At 51.5% G+C, this 14,342-nt stretch overlaps 2 protein-coding genes across 2 annotated transcripts in view; one reads left to right on the top strand and one right to left on the bottom strand.

Annotated features, from left to right (window-relative positions):
• The first annotated feature begins 2,359 nt into the window (after positions 1–2,359).
• Positions 2,360–13,764, top strand: FAM151A (family with sequence similarity 151 member A). The gene is made up of 8 exons (XM_019742866.2): positions 2,360–2,483; positions 3,551–3,697; positions 7,425–7,577; positions 8,761–8,920; positions 10,717–10,941; positions 11,683–11,822; positions 12,558–12,701; positions 13,091–13,764. Exons 1-8 carry the CDS (start codon positions 2,360–2,362, stop codon positions 13,762–13,764), a joined length of 1,767 nt encoding a protein of 588 aa, XP_019598425.2.
• ACOT11 (acyl-CoA thioesterase 11) overlaps positions 9,896–14,342 on the bottom strand; it is a 46,395-nt gene continuing 41,948 nt past the window's right edge. The window contains exon 16 of the mRNA XM_019742864.2: positions 9,896–14,058. Within this exon, the coding sequence (XP_019598423.2) occupies positions 13,903–14,058 (156 nt within the window). The 3' untranslated portion in view covers positions 9,896–13,902. The remainder of the gene's footprint in view (positions 14,059–14,342) is intronic.

Below are 14,342 nucleotides of genomic sequence, written 5' to 3'. Positions count from 1 at the left end.
AGCTGTGAGCCCCCTCCTACAGCACCACCTCTAGAATGGCTGCTCCACATCTGAGATAGTGGAGCCCCCTGACACCCCTACTTTCTTCTCTCTACAATAGGTCATGGAGGGTGAGTCCCCAGAGCCTAGTGCAGTGCTGGGCACAGGGTGGAGTACAGTATCTTAAATAGTTCTCTGTCTCACCAGAAATATCACTCAGTGGAGTACTTTGCAGCCTGGAGTCAGCCCCAGAGCCGTTCCTCCTGCCAAAAGGCAGAGCTGGATAAAGTCCCTCTTCCCCCAAGATGCAGCCTACACTCTCCTCAGAGCTGAGAGAGGAGCATCCTGGGGGTGGGTTAGGGGAATGGGCAACTCACAGCCTGCTAAATGGAAAGACCAGGCTTTACGCCCAGCTCTGCTGCTGTCCGACTCCCATTCCCTTAACTGAAAAAGGGGGTGATGCTGCCTCCCTTTTAAGAGTGTCACAAAGTCTAAATAAACAATTCTAAAACAAGGTCTGTTTGTACATGGAGAGCACTCGTCAACTGTGAGATCTAAGTTCTGGATTTTTCTTTCAGAAAGATGTTCGTCCAGCATTGGTATTAAATACTATAACCCCCAAAATGTGACCATCCCATTGTAAATGGCACCCATGGACAGTGTCTTCCCCAATATCGCCATCACTCTTCTTATTGTCAAATCTGCCGGCACCTTGTTGTCCTTATAGGACTCCATCTCCAGGTATAGCTGACTACCCCATTCTTTTCGAAATGATCCTTCCATTCACTCCTGGGACCCCTCCCCCACCTAGAGAATCTCTGTTCTGTCCCACTCTTCTTGACTGATTGCTCTTCTTCCACCAGCCCTAACTCTCCAGAGGTCTGCATGCACTCCTCTCTGTGCCTTGGGCAGGAAATGATGCTCACATCCTCATTTTTGATCTCAATCCCCAGACCTCTATTTCCAGTGTCCTCCCGGGCAGGTCCTCAGGAATGACCCACAGCCCCATGACTCACCCAGCCTGAACCAAACTCCCTCCCAACTTGCTGCCCACCCACCAGGCTCCTTCCATCTGCCCACAGGGGTAGCATTCATCTTTCTAAACACTGTCCACATAAAACAGGTCCAAACCTGTAGATAATTTTTATAAGAATTTATTTGAGCCAAACTCATGATATATGCTGGGAAGCAAGATCTCAAATGCTCCAGGGAATCACAGTTTTGCATTTGAAATTAAGCGAAGAGCCTAAAGAAGATTACATAGAGGTGCGGGGAGGGTGGGGGGAGCAAGGTGGGGATTGGATTGCAGTATAGTTAACAAGATTATGTGTTCTACTGGGGGGTTAATATCCCCTGCAGGGGTATTGCTTCTGGTATTTCAAAGGTGTGTTAAACTAGATACACAAGAACAATGGACAGAATTGGCTTAAAATCTTTCACTAAAGAAGTTTTAATTCTGGGGCACAACTACCTACTTTGACCTGTCCAGTTAGGAATTTAAGATCAGATCACCCTGTGAGGTTACTGGCCATGTTTTAATCCACAACTCTGAGAGGCGCACATACTCGCTCGAATCAATCGCCAGGAGCCCGGCTGGATTTCTCGGTGAACCTCTATAAGCCGAAGTCCCTGTGCATTACAGGTGATTCTTGGACTCATTTAAACTCCAGGGTCATCGATGTAGGGAGTCTGTAACTTCCTTCCGACACCGGGGCCCCCAGGACACCCTCTGTGTGAGGTGGTGACTCAGCCCCTCCCCATGGACTTGCTGCCCCAGGAGTGACATACAGTGACCCAGGCCAGCAGGCCAGGCCTATCGGTTTCAATCTCAAGTAGATAATCTATCAGCCACAATCAGGGATGGAAGGAAAATTAAGTTCATCAGGCAGACCTAATCTGTCCTTGTCACCAACCCTTGCCTGATCTTGACTTCCTGGGGCAGGGCAAAAAGAGAAAGAAGGACAATCCAGCTGCTTCCTTTTACAAAGAGGAGAACCAGGGCCAGAGAGGGGAAGAAACTTGCTGCAGGTCTCCAGAAAAGCAAGCTAGATACAGGGTCTCTCAACTCCTAAGCAGGGGTAGACAGGCCAGGCGTGGGCCTTGGGCCAACATTCTCTGCTGCCTCTGTGTGCTCAAAGGTCATATTGGGGGTGACAGGATTTTCTGCTTGACCGTTAAGATCCTGGGAGTGTGAGGGGAGAGGAGCAGGGAGGAGGAGAGAGGGGGTGGTCTGGGGTATTCCACACCTGCAGGAGCTACCCTGCCCCGGGGGAGAATTCGGTACTGCTGGGGCTCCTGCTTCCTGCCCCACCCCAGCTAAAGAGCAGTCAGGGACTCTGGGCCTTGAGGAGTTGGGAGGCATTCTCCAGAGAGAGTCGTCATGGCCTACCTGAAGGAGTGCTCAAAGCAGACCAAGTGGATCATTGCCAGCGTTGCCAGTTTGATTCTGGTGTGTGTCATTGGATTGGTCCTGTGCTTCACGCTGCAGAAGGTCACCCAGCCAGGTAGGGGCCTCCCCGCCATGCCATCATGCTGGCTTTCCCCTATTGCTCACTCCTTGTCTCAACCAAGGCTCTGTTGAAACATGCGGGACAGCTCTTCTATTCTGTATCCCCACCGAGACTCAACCCCATCCACCCCTCCATTTGCCTCTCCCTTACCAACCATACCAAGACTTCTCCCCAGCAGAGATTTCCATTAGCCTTCTTTCCCTACCCCAGGCTTCAGTTGCCTTAAGACCACACCAGATCTTGGTCTTCAGCCCAGACCTCCCTTCTGTGCCCCCAGACACATTTCTTCTTGGAAGTCACGTGGGCATCTCAAACTCAGCAGACTGAGCCAAACTCATCGCCACACCTGCTCGCCCCCGTGCCTCCTCCATTCACTCACACAGGGACCTGGGAGCAGCTTCCACGCGTCCTGCCTCAGGCTTGTCTCTTTGGGCCCTGCACGTTGAGGGTACTGCCTTCAGCCTCCTACCCTTTATCTGCTACCACCCTGCCTTCTCAGGCTTCCAGGCTCCTCCTGCACCCCACCTGGGCCCCTACGGCAGTCTCCCCACTCACTCAGTCTCTCTCTGCCAGTGAGAGCATTCTAAACACTAAACTCACTCGCTGCCCTCAGCACATGTCCACCTCCTCTTCTGGAGTTCAAGGCCATTTACAACCTGATCACAACCCTCTTTTCCAATCTTGCCTTATTCCATTTCTATACTTCCCATCTGTACAAAGCCAATGGCCATTCCTTTAGGCAACCACACTGCTTCCTGCAGCCAAGTCTTTGCTTATAATGTCCTTTCTGTCTGGAATAACCGATCCCCTTTTTAGTCAAATTTACACGTGTCTTTTAAGACCCCCTTAAATGTTTCTTTGTCTGTAAACATTTTGACTGTCCCAGGCTGGTTAGGAGCTTCCTGGCACCTAGAAGCCCATGTATTTCCCTCCTGTGCAGCACTGATGACTCTGGGGGCCCACTGTCTCTGCTAGATGGCATGCTGGCAGAGTGGGTAACGGACGGGATTCCTGGGCTGGGGCGAGAACTGATGCTGGCAGCCTCCTTGGCTTCCTTCTAGGCTGTGAGCAGGATGCGGCTTGCCGCCCGGATGCAGACATGCTGGACTACTTGCTGAGCCTGGGCCAGATCAGCCAACGGGACAGCCTGCTGGTCACCTGGTACCACGCTGCCAACAGCCAGAAAGAGATGTGGGCTGCGCTGAACAGTAAGTCCAGCTGTGAGGGCTGGGATGGGCCAGGGTGGGAGTGGAAGAGATGGAGGGAAAGCAGAGGTTGGGATAAGACAACTCTACCTGTGAGGTAGCACTATGAGTGGGGGCTCAGAGAGGTTGAGTGACTGGCTCAGGCTGTGCAGCTGATAAGCTCTGACTTGAACCAGAGGTCTGATTCCAAAGTTATCATGTCCTGCCCTCCTCCCAGCTGTCAGGTGACTACTGTCCTTGCTAAGGAGGACTTTGCCCTCAAAGCCTAAGGAAGCCAGAAAATGTGAGTTTGTGGCCGAGGGCTACCAAACACAAGCTGTGAAAACCTAAGCAAATCATGTAACTCTGAGTCTCCAACTCAGAATGATTATGGCAACCAATCAGTGATTGCTCACTATGGAGCATGGGTTCTCCTGGGTCCACAAGCAGCCTGTTTCAAAGGTACAGTGTGACAGAAATAAAAAGGAGGCTCAGAAAAGTTGGGTGACTTGCTCGAGGTCACACTGAAAGTGGCTCAGCCAACATAGGAACCCAGAGCAGTTGGCCCCACGCTCTGCCCTGCTCAGTTCAACAGGAAGACAGCCTCTCCTTCAGGGCTGTTAGAATGCTCAGTAGAGAACATTCATGAACGTGCTGATAAACTCTTAAAGCAGTAACTATCCAAAATGAAAGACATGGTCCTCAAATTTGAGCCTGCTTCAGAAGACAGATTTCTGGCCCCACCCCCAGAGTTTCTGATTCAGTGATTCTGGGGTGGGGCCTGAGAATGTGCATTTCTGACAAGTTCCCCGGTGAGCTGATACTGCTGGCCTCAGGACATTTTCAGAACCCCTGCTTAACCAAAATCCCTCAATTTCAGATAAGGAAACAGGTCCTAAGTGTAAGAGCGTCTTGTCCAAGGTCACACAATTGGTCTGAGGCAGAGCAAGGCCTAGGCACCAGGTCTGGCTCATTCCCACAGGGCACCACACCAGACGGCCTGGGAGTAAGTACCTGGGAAAGGTTTGCTGAATGACTGAATGAAGGGTTAGGGAGAACTTCCTGGAGGAGGCAGGCTGATAGTCAACAGCGGAGAGGCCACCACAGGATGGGGGGAGCCAGTTTGCTGTATTTCAGGGACCTCCTCTGATGGGGAGTCTAATGGTCAGACTTTGGTGATGAGGAAGAAAAAGACCCTTCCCTCTGAGGGAACCAGGCCAGAGAGGGAGGACCTCTCTGGCTCAACCCATGTCAGCCCTGAGGTAGCAGACAGCCAATCCCACCAGGCTGGGACCGGGGCCGAGAAGAAAGCCAAAGGACCCACCCAGGCAGTGCTGACAGCACGGAAGCATGGAGAGGCACTCTTAACATAGCTTTCGAGGTCCAGAGAGGACCCCAGTCCCAATTTTCTTCCTGACAGTCCTGCCAGGTCCCTGGGCTAGGCCCCTGGGAGGAGGGTGGTGCCACAGTTGGGGTGGGGATCCTGCTAGTTAGCCAGTGGTAGGCTTAAACGGGTGACGTCATCGCGGACATGACTGTACATCCATGTGGAGAGGAGGGGCCAGAGTGAAGGCCTGAGAAGCAGACAGAAGTGGGTTCAAATTTTACATTGGACATTAACGTACCAGCAGAGTGATTTGGGACAAGTTACTTCACCTGTCTGCAGCTCAGTTTTCCCCTCTGCGAAGTGTGGTTTGGTAGGGTGACTATATCATTTATTGTCCCAACCAGGGCAATTTTTATAGTGAAAGAGATCAGTAATAATTATGCAGAGATAACAGAAATATACCAGGCAAATGGGGACATATGGTTACCCTAGTTAAGTGAACTACTCCATGTAAATAATAATTAACACATAGTGAATGCCCAACCAGGGATATTTTACTATTTAATTCTAGTAAACGAGGAAAAGGATACACAGAGAGGCCAAGTAACCTGCCCATGGTCACATAGCTTGCAAGTGTGAATGCTTGGACTGGAAGCTAACAGAATGGGTTTAGGGTCTGCACACGACCACAGTGCTCTCCTGCCTGGATGGGATGTGTACAGATCCTGGGGGTGGGGGTGGGGTCTTGGTAACTTCCCGTCTGTTCCCTCTGGAGAGCAACACTCCTTCCTGACTGTGCCCCCTGAGGACCAGGGCTCCTGCTGTGGCTGCAGGAACCTGATCTTTCCTTCATGGCCTACTCATTCTTCATACCCCCCACCCCCACCCCAAGCAAGTTGGACCCCCAGATTCAGCATCTGGAAGGCGGGTAACAGCTTTTAATGACAACGGAAAATTTTTCTAGGAAGAAGCTGGACTCAGGTGGCAATTGCAAGGAGGCAGATTAGGTCCAAAACGCACTTTCCATCAGTGTTTAGTCCAATTTGCTGAGTATTTGCTGGGCCCCTGCTCTGGGCCAATCTCAGGAAGAAGGTTCAGAAGTGAGTAGGACGTGACCCTGTCTTCAGGGGGCTCACGGTGTCTCAAAGGAAGCAGCAGTGCCAGCGGGTCCCAGGACTCAGATCTGGCTCCAGTCCCGGCTCCTTCCTAATGCACCCCTACCTCCCCCAGATTGGAACTGGCCCCTGTTAGGTGGGACCACAAGGACAACAAGGAAGGAATTTGGATTTGGTTTTCAGGGCACTGGGTGGGGTTGTTTTTGTTTTTTTAACAGAAGTGACATGCTCAGGTACGTGTTTAGAACTCACTCTAGTGGCTGTGCAGAGAATGGACTTGGAGGGGATCAGGGCCAGAGACAAGAGGAATAATCGGGAGTCTGTGAGCATAAACTAGAGAAAAGGCCCCTGCTGATGCCAACTGCCAGTGATGTTGCAGAAGCTGCAAGCAGCCCCACCCTCCCACCACACCCCTAATGCAGAGTGGTCTGCTGGGTGGTCTCCCAGCATCTGCTTCCCATTGCAAAGGCCTTAGCGCTTATCAGATGACATCCCCCTGACTGAGTTAACTGCATGAATTTAAAAGATAAAAATAACAATGCTCAGTGCTATCAAGGTGCAGAGATGGGCAAGCTTATGCACTTCAGGTGGGAACCTGAACCACAACAATTTTTCTGGACAGTAATTTGATAATGTGGACTAAAAATGACACCCTGCATTGTCCTGACTCAAATTCCACATAGGAATCAGAAGTAAGCAGAAAACCAGGATCATACATGCATCATTATTAACAAAAAAATTAGAAACTGCAGGAATGTCTCAGGAATAGGAGGGGGTTAACTAAATCGTGGTGTGCAACCTCAGCTCGGCCTCTTCCCCACAGGTATCAAGCTGGATTTCAAGAGTCTCAAGGCCGTGGGGCCCTCCCTGGATCTCCTACAGGCATTTGTAACTTTTTCTTTTAAAAGACATAAAAAACTGAAAATGCGTCATAATGTTGAAAGAAATAGGTTAAAAAGTATAAATGCAGTGTGGTCTCAACTGTGTAAAAACTATACATTGACGAAAATGGAAGGAAATACATCAAAACGTGAACTATGATGGAAATGTAGATGAATATTTCCTTATTTCGTTTCTTCCTGTTTTTCTGTATTTCCTCTCTCTTTCTCTCCTTTTTTTTTTTTTTTTTACAGTTTATTTGAGCCAAACAGAGGCTATGCCTGGAAACGGCATCTCAGCAGACAGAAAAATCCTTCCCTGTTTTTCTGTATTTTCCAAGTATTCTATAATGAACATGAAGTATTTTTTATGATAAGAACTATTGTTTAAAAAACAATAAGGAACTGACTGAGTTCTGGCTCTTGCACAGGCAACATCATGGTCCTAGAGGCAGATGTCACCATAGAAGGGCTCAACACAGCCAATGAGACAGGGCTCCCCATCATGGCGCACCCCCCGGCCATCTATAGCGACAACACCCTGCAGCAGTGGCTGGAGGCCGTGCTGGCCAATTCCCAGAAAGGTAAGCACTTCTCTTGGCCCCCTTCCAGCTCCCCAGCCCGCTGGTCCTCAGAGAGCATGTGCAGGGATCACTCCCCTGGGAGGTAAGTCCAGTGTCCGTCACAAGTTGCCCATTGCCTTGGCTTTCTTGCCCAATGTTCCGGAAGCCCGGGCTCAGGGAATTAATTCTAGGTGAGATGGAAGATGTGAAAGGGTATGTGGAGGGTGCTCTGTCCTGGACACACAGGTGAGATGGGGGATGTAAACTGCCAAGTGCCAAACACATAGGGTGTTCCCTCCTGGATCCACACAACTGGATACAAACATGTTCAAAGCTAAGCTTCACCCTCTCCTCCCACGTCCTTTTGTCAGTTACAGTCAGAATCTAGGCATGACCCTAACAATCCCCCTCTCCCCCATTTCCCGCATCATTTACTTGGGCCAATCCTAACCCTAATCCAACCCCCTGCCCCTGTCCCAGCCACACCATCTCTTCTGGACCTCCTTCCTCACTGGCTTCCTGCCTCCAAATTCAGTCCCTTTTGTCTTCCCCGGACCACCGCCACCACCACACACACCTGAGTGAGCTTTCCAAATCCCAATTGTCATGTCGCATCTTTGCTTTAAACCTCCATGGCTCCCCATGGTCCTCAGGACAAAGTATGATCTCCTTGGCCTGGCTTTCAGCATCCCTCTGTAACTTCACGGCCTCATCTCCTGACTTTCCCCAGCCCCTCACCACCCGAATAGAATGGGCCTCTGTTCACACTGGGTCCATCCTCTCCCTAGATTGCCCTTCTCTATTCAAATGCCCCTTCCTAAAGGCCAAATGACCTCCCTACAGGCTCAAGTGGCTTAGGACCCTCTGAGACTGTCCTGTCAAAGAATCACAGTCCCTTTTCATCAGATGCTTGACAACCCCTGCACTAGCCCCAAGTCCTAAGCCCTTAGCTGGCCTCTGCTTCGTCTCCTCAAGGAATGGGAGCTCACTCCTGCAGCAGCCCTTCCTCTCTGGGTTAGTTCTGTCTGTTTGAAAGCCCTTCACAGTCAGCCAGAATCTGGTCTGTCTTACCACCTCCCCTTCCCACCCCATCCCCCACACACACACCATACCTGCTCTCCGCCCCAGGAAGTGTTGTCTTCCAGTTCCTTCTTTCCTGAGCATGAGGGGCCAGTTCCCCAAGCTCTCGGCCACCTCCCCACAGGTATCAAGCTGGATTTCAAGAGTCTCAAGGCCGTGGGGCCCTCCTTGGATCTCCTACAGCGGCTGACAAAGGACGGGAAAGTCCGGAGGCCTGTGTGGATCAATGCCGACATCCTGAGAGGCCCCAACGTGCCCATCTCCATCGAGATCAATGCCACACGGTGAGTGGTCCCCTCTCTGCCCCAACTGTGTCCAGCCCTCTTCCTTCATTTGGCACAGGAAGTGCTCAGGTGACCCTTCCTAAGTTTGCCTCTAGAGACACCATGAACTCTGACTTCTGAGCCTTCACACATGCTGTAGGGACAGAGCCAGGATTGCAGTTTCCAGGCTCTCGGCCTCACGTGGAAAGGTGCTGGCTCAGGTAGTAAATGGCCATCAACTGTGATTGGATGGCCATCAGCTGTGGCTAGTTGGCAGTCAGCTGTAACCAGTGAGCCATTGGCCACTAATATAACTGTCATGGCTATGCTAGCATTAAATGGGGGCTAGCAAGAAGATGGTGGCTGAGCTAGCAAGAGTAGATTACAGTTAGCATGTGAGGTTGGTTGACAGAGAAGCGGACGGCAGGTTACGGATAGTGTGGCTCTTGCTTCCTGTGTCTCCAACCCAGCTGCCAGCTAGACTATAGTGGCATGACTCCCCTATCTATGGCTCCGTGGGTGTTCCATTTTGGCCTCACCATGTTCTGCATTCTTATGTGGGGAGCAGGACTAGAGATCCCACAGGCCGCCCTGCGTGACACATGCTATTCCTTTGCCTCAAATGCCTTCCCCCCATTTCCTGAAGAATCTTTGCCCAGTCATTATCTCCTCTGAAAACTGCCCCACATCCCAGGTTGACAACCACACTTCTAACACAGCCCTTATTTCATTTGAGATACTCTGTATCCCCAGTGACCAGGGCAGGGCTTGACCTGCTAGGAAAGTCTAAAATGCTGACTCCTTGCCCAGCCCCCATGAAATCCTAGCACTGCCACCAATAGCCCTCATGTATATCAGCTGAATGGTGCTCTACAGTTTACAAAGAAGGGCCACATAAAAAGAAAAAACACACCTGATTCAATCCCTATATAGCGGCACCAGATGTTGGGAGTATTTTCCCCTCATTTTGCAGATGAGAAAGCTGACAATTGAGGCTTAATTTATTGAAAGTTTATTATGTGTCCCAGGCACTGTTTTGAGTATTTCAGTTGTAAAATACCATTTAACTCTCACAATGAGAATGAGGTAGGTACTATCATTTTCATTTTATTAATACAGTAACTATCTCCTCAAAGTTAAATGACCTGCCTAAGTCTAGTAATTGTCAGAGCAAAGATTCTAATTCTTTCTGATTCTAAGCCCCACGCTTTTTACCATCCATCCAACCAGCCAACAAGCCATCCATCCAGTATTGGGGATTCTCAAACTGAGGTGCATTTGGAAAGCAGAAGTTTGAAAAATATGGTCAGTGACCCAAGATAAATATGGTTTGTCTTCTTGGAGTATTGATTTTACTCAATAGTTTGGGAAGAGGAAGGGGTAAACTTATTTGTCTATTAGAATTTGCATCAGGGTAAAATCTGAATGAAATTTTAAAATCTGAAGCTTCAGAGGCTCTCACAGCAAGCAGAGCCCAGATCTCTACCCCTAGGGCTCTTGATTTCATCACCTCTGGCCACATGGGGATGTTTAAGAGGCTCTGCCAAGCCTGAAAGAACTCTGTCTTTGAGAATCAGAGGTTGAATAAACTGCCCCAGGTCCCAACCAGGACCTGAACCCAGACCCTTTGACTCCAAAATCCATGCCCAATTTGTGGGACCTTGAACAAGTCACTTCTGCTCTTTAGGACTCTACTTCTGCCCTTATATCATGTAGATTCAATAGGTCCTGACAATTCCTAGCACAGTGATGCAAACCAGGAAATGAGAAAAAGGCCAGCAAGGCTCTACAAGACCAGTGTCTCTGATTCTCTGCAGGTTCCTGGCCTTGGTTCAGGAGAAGTATCCTGAGGCTACCCTGTCTCCAGGCTGGACCACCCTCTATGTGCCCCTGTTCCCAAACAGCACCTATACCCAAGCCATGGTGGAGAAGATGCAGAAGCTGGTGGGAGCGCTGCCGCAGAGGGTCACCTTCCCTGTGAGGGCTGTCATGGCGCGGGCTGCCTGGCCCCACTTCAGCTGGCTGCTGAGCCAATCTGACAGGTGAAAACTCACAGCCCCTGCTCCTGCCAAACCCACCCCTAGGCACAGATGCCTCCAGGAAGATCCCAGATGCTCATGGCTGAAAGGGTCTTAAAGATTCTGGTATAGCCCCTGCCTAGTACTCACATTCTCTACAACATCCCTGCTTTCTGCTTGTATACTTCTGGTGATGGGCTGCTCACTATCATCTGAGGCAGCCGACTGTCCATTGGTGGATAACTCTGCCCGTTGGAGTTTATACTGAGACACAGTTTGCCTCCCTACAGCTTTCTCCCATGGGAGCCAGCTGTGTACTACACAGAGTGTATCTGCAACATCTGCCCCAGAGCAGTCCTATTGGGCTTGAGGAACCCTCACCCCCACTCCTGCAGTCTGCTCCCTGCTGACAAACCTCACATTTCTCAACCACTCCCCATAGGAGTCCTAAGGCTCCCCCTTCCTCCTTCACACCTGACCTCTCCCCTTATCCCTTTCTATCTTTGTCGTTTTCCTAAAACAGGAAATAGGAAATAGGAGGCACGTAAGCCATCCCCTTCCTCCTCCTGGGCCTCTGCTTTCAGTTCCTGAAGCCCCTGTGGTGGTTTCTGCCCCCAGGAAGCGGGGTAGTACTCCGGGAGAAGGGATTGGTGGGAAGTCAGATGCTCAGCCCCTGCCCAGCTAGGGTCCAGTTCTGAGCACAGGAGTGGGGCTGAGAACCTTGCTGGGCCCAGGTAGACGCTGAGCCTGCTCTCTGGGCCCCAGGTACAGCCTGACACTGTGGCAGGGTGCCTCGGACCCCGTGTCAGTGGACGACCTCCTCTACATTCGGGACAACTGTGCTACCCACCAAATCTACTATGACCTCTTCGAGCCTGTCCTTTCGCAGTTCAAGCAGCTTGCCAGTAGGAAGTGGCTTTGGGAGGGCGGGGACGGGAAGTGGGGCTGGACTGTGCACAGGGCAGCAGCTGGAGGACACTGGCGCAGAGCTGGAGGTGTGGGGCATCGGAAGGGGGAAATCCTGTGTGAAACGGGGAATCATTTTAAGTACCTACTGTGTGCCAGCCCCTGGTATCATATGCTAAGCTGCGTATCATGAAGCAGAGACTCCATTTTATAGATAGAAAACTTAGGCTCAGAACAGTTAAGGAATGTATATAAAGTCGTTCAGTCTTTACATGGTACAGCTCAGATTGGAACCCAGAAAATTCCAAACCCCATATACTTTCTCTTGCAGTATAGTTCCTCTGCGGGTCACTCTAATGTTTCAGAGAGCAGCCCCTTGGCTGTATCTGCTAATCAGTGATCCAGAGGCTACCTGTTCCCTAGTTCAAAGCCCTCATTCCCTGACTCCAAACCTAGGAGGGTAGGCAGTTAAGCTTTATCTCACAGGGGACCCATCAGATTCAACATCCCTCTCCTGGGAGCCATCTAGGTGAGGGGGAGGTTCCAATCCCAGCAATTCTGCTTATTGGCTGTAGAACCTTGGGCAAGTCACTTCCTGTAATCTACAAAATGGGAAATTACAGCTACTTGGTAGGTTGTTGTGAGGCTTAGAGAGAATGCATGTACAGCCACGGCACACAGAAGGCACTCTGAGAATGGCGGTCACTTCATCTTGGCTATTTGGGGCCCCACAGTGAATGCCACAAGGAAGCGAAGCTACTACACAGGGGGCAGCCTGATCCCTCTTCTCCAGCTCCCCAGGGGTGATGGTCTGAGTGTGATGTGGCTGGTTCCTGACATCCAGGGCAACGGAACAACAGCAACAGTGCAACTCTCAGGTGAGGTCTGCCTGCAGCCCCAGCTAAATGGTGGGGCTTCCCTTTGCTTGGGGCAGGGATTCTGTTACCATGGCAATATGGATAGGAGGTAGGAGAGGACAGTGTTGCCAAGGGCCTGGGGCTCCTGGCCTTCAGACCAGCACCTTTGAGCCCTCAGCCACATTGTGAGGCGGACACGGCTTCTCATGTCATTCTGATGAGCCCCATGCACATTTATGAATCAGCCCTTCCACTTAGGGCCCAGACCTAGTCCCCAGATCCCAGACAGAAGAGGCACTAGTCCTCCTCCTTGGCTGCCCATTACCACCCCTCCACCCCTTTAACAAGGGCCTCTGACATCCCCATGATATCTGAGCTCCAGACACTGTTGCCTCCACTGCCTTTTCCAGACAAAGAAGGCATGATCCTGCTGAACGTTGGCCTCAAGGAGCTTACAGCTGGGGACCCTGTGCCCATAGTACGTGCCCCAGGTGGCCGTGTCCTGACGTTGGAGTCATGCCTGCTGCAGCTTGCCACACATCCTGGACGCTGGGGCATTCATTTGCACATAGCAGAGCCCATAGCCCTTCGGCCGTCTCTGGCAGTGCTGGCCCACCTCTCCACCCTTGGCCACCTTCCTCGGCCTGTATGGGTCGGCGCCACAGTCTCCCATGGGAGTTTTGTGGTTCCTGGCCACGTGGCTGGCAAGGAGTTGCTTACAGCTGTGGCCGAGGTTTTCCCCCATGTGACAGTGGCACCAGGCTGGCCTGAGGAGGTGCTGGGCAGTGGCTATGGGGAACAGCTGCTCACAGATATGCTGGAGCTGTGCCAGGGCCTCTGGCAACCTGTGTCCTTCCAGCTGCAGGCTGGGCTGCTGGGCCAGAGAATGGCTGGAGTTGTGGCCAGGCTACTGGCAGCCTCACCCCGGGCCACTGTCACAATGGAGCATAGCTCCACGGGGGGCAACTATACATCTGTGCGGACAGTACTGCTCGCAGCCAGGGCCGTGGACAGAACCCGGGTCTACTACAGGCTGCCCCAGAGTTACCGCGAAGACTTGCTGGCAGATGTTGGCAGAAACTGATCACCCAGTGGAAGGAAGGACCCCTGGGTCAAGGCTTCCCATTAGGGAGGCAGGAAAAATAAATGTCTGCCTTTCTCAATGCACTGCACATGTGTCCTTGGCAGGATGGGGTGGGAGTGAGTTGGCCACTGAAAGTGACTAGAGGGTCTGGAGGCTGGGGGCCAGATCATTCCGGTTGTCCAAAAGGAACTGCTCACAGGCCTTGAATGTGTTGTAGAACTCAGAGGAGAGGCCAGCCACATTGGTGGTCACATAGTTGAGAAAGCCCGGAGTGGCCTGGTTGTAGTAGGACACCTGCAGGACAGAAAGCCACACTCAGGGAAGCTGGGCTGGGGAGGGAGTGGGAGCCCAGTGGACATGAGTGGGGAGGCAGCCTTGCTTAAGCCTGCTGGGAGGGCAGCACCTGGGGCCTTAGAAGACTACAGGACTGCCAGGCATGACCTCCAGCAGGTTTCCAGACCCCTCCCTCTGGGTGCTGACAACCTTAACTTCCCTCTGGCACTACATACTACCATCTTCATGTGTCTCCCCAGCCAGCCAGGAGACCCTGGCAGACAGGGACTGGGTCTCCAGAGCCC

Source organism: Rhinolophus sinicus, linkage group LG06, assembly GCF_036562045.2.
Source record: "Rhinolophus sinicus isolate RSC01 linkage group LG06, ASM3656204v1, whole genome shotgun sequence".
Classification (NCBI taxonomy): domain Eukaryota; kingdom Metazoa; phylum Chordata; class Mammalia; order Chiroptera; family Rhinolophidae; genus Rhinolophus; species Rhinolophus sinicus.
The sequence above is the reverse complement of the archived record's forward strand: the minus strand, read 5'-3'. Positions and strand labels throughout refer to the sequence as shown.

Coding starts and splice junctions, on each gene's coding strand:
- FAM151A (XM_019742866.2), top strand. CDS start 2,360: ATGGCCTACCTGAAGGAGTGCTCAAAGCAGACCAAGTGGATCATTGCC. Junction 10,942..11,682: donor CTGCTGAGCCAATCTGACAG/GTGAAAACTCAC, acceptor TCTGGGCCCCAG/GTACAGCCTGACACTGTGGC. Junction 12,702..13,090: donor AGCAACAGTGCAACTCTCAG/GTGAGGTCTGCC, acceptor TGCCTTTTCCAG/ACAAAGAAGGCATGATCCTG.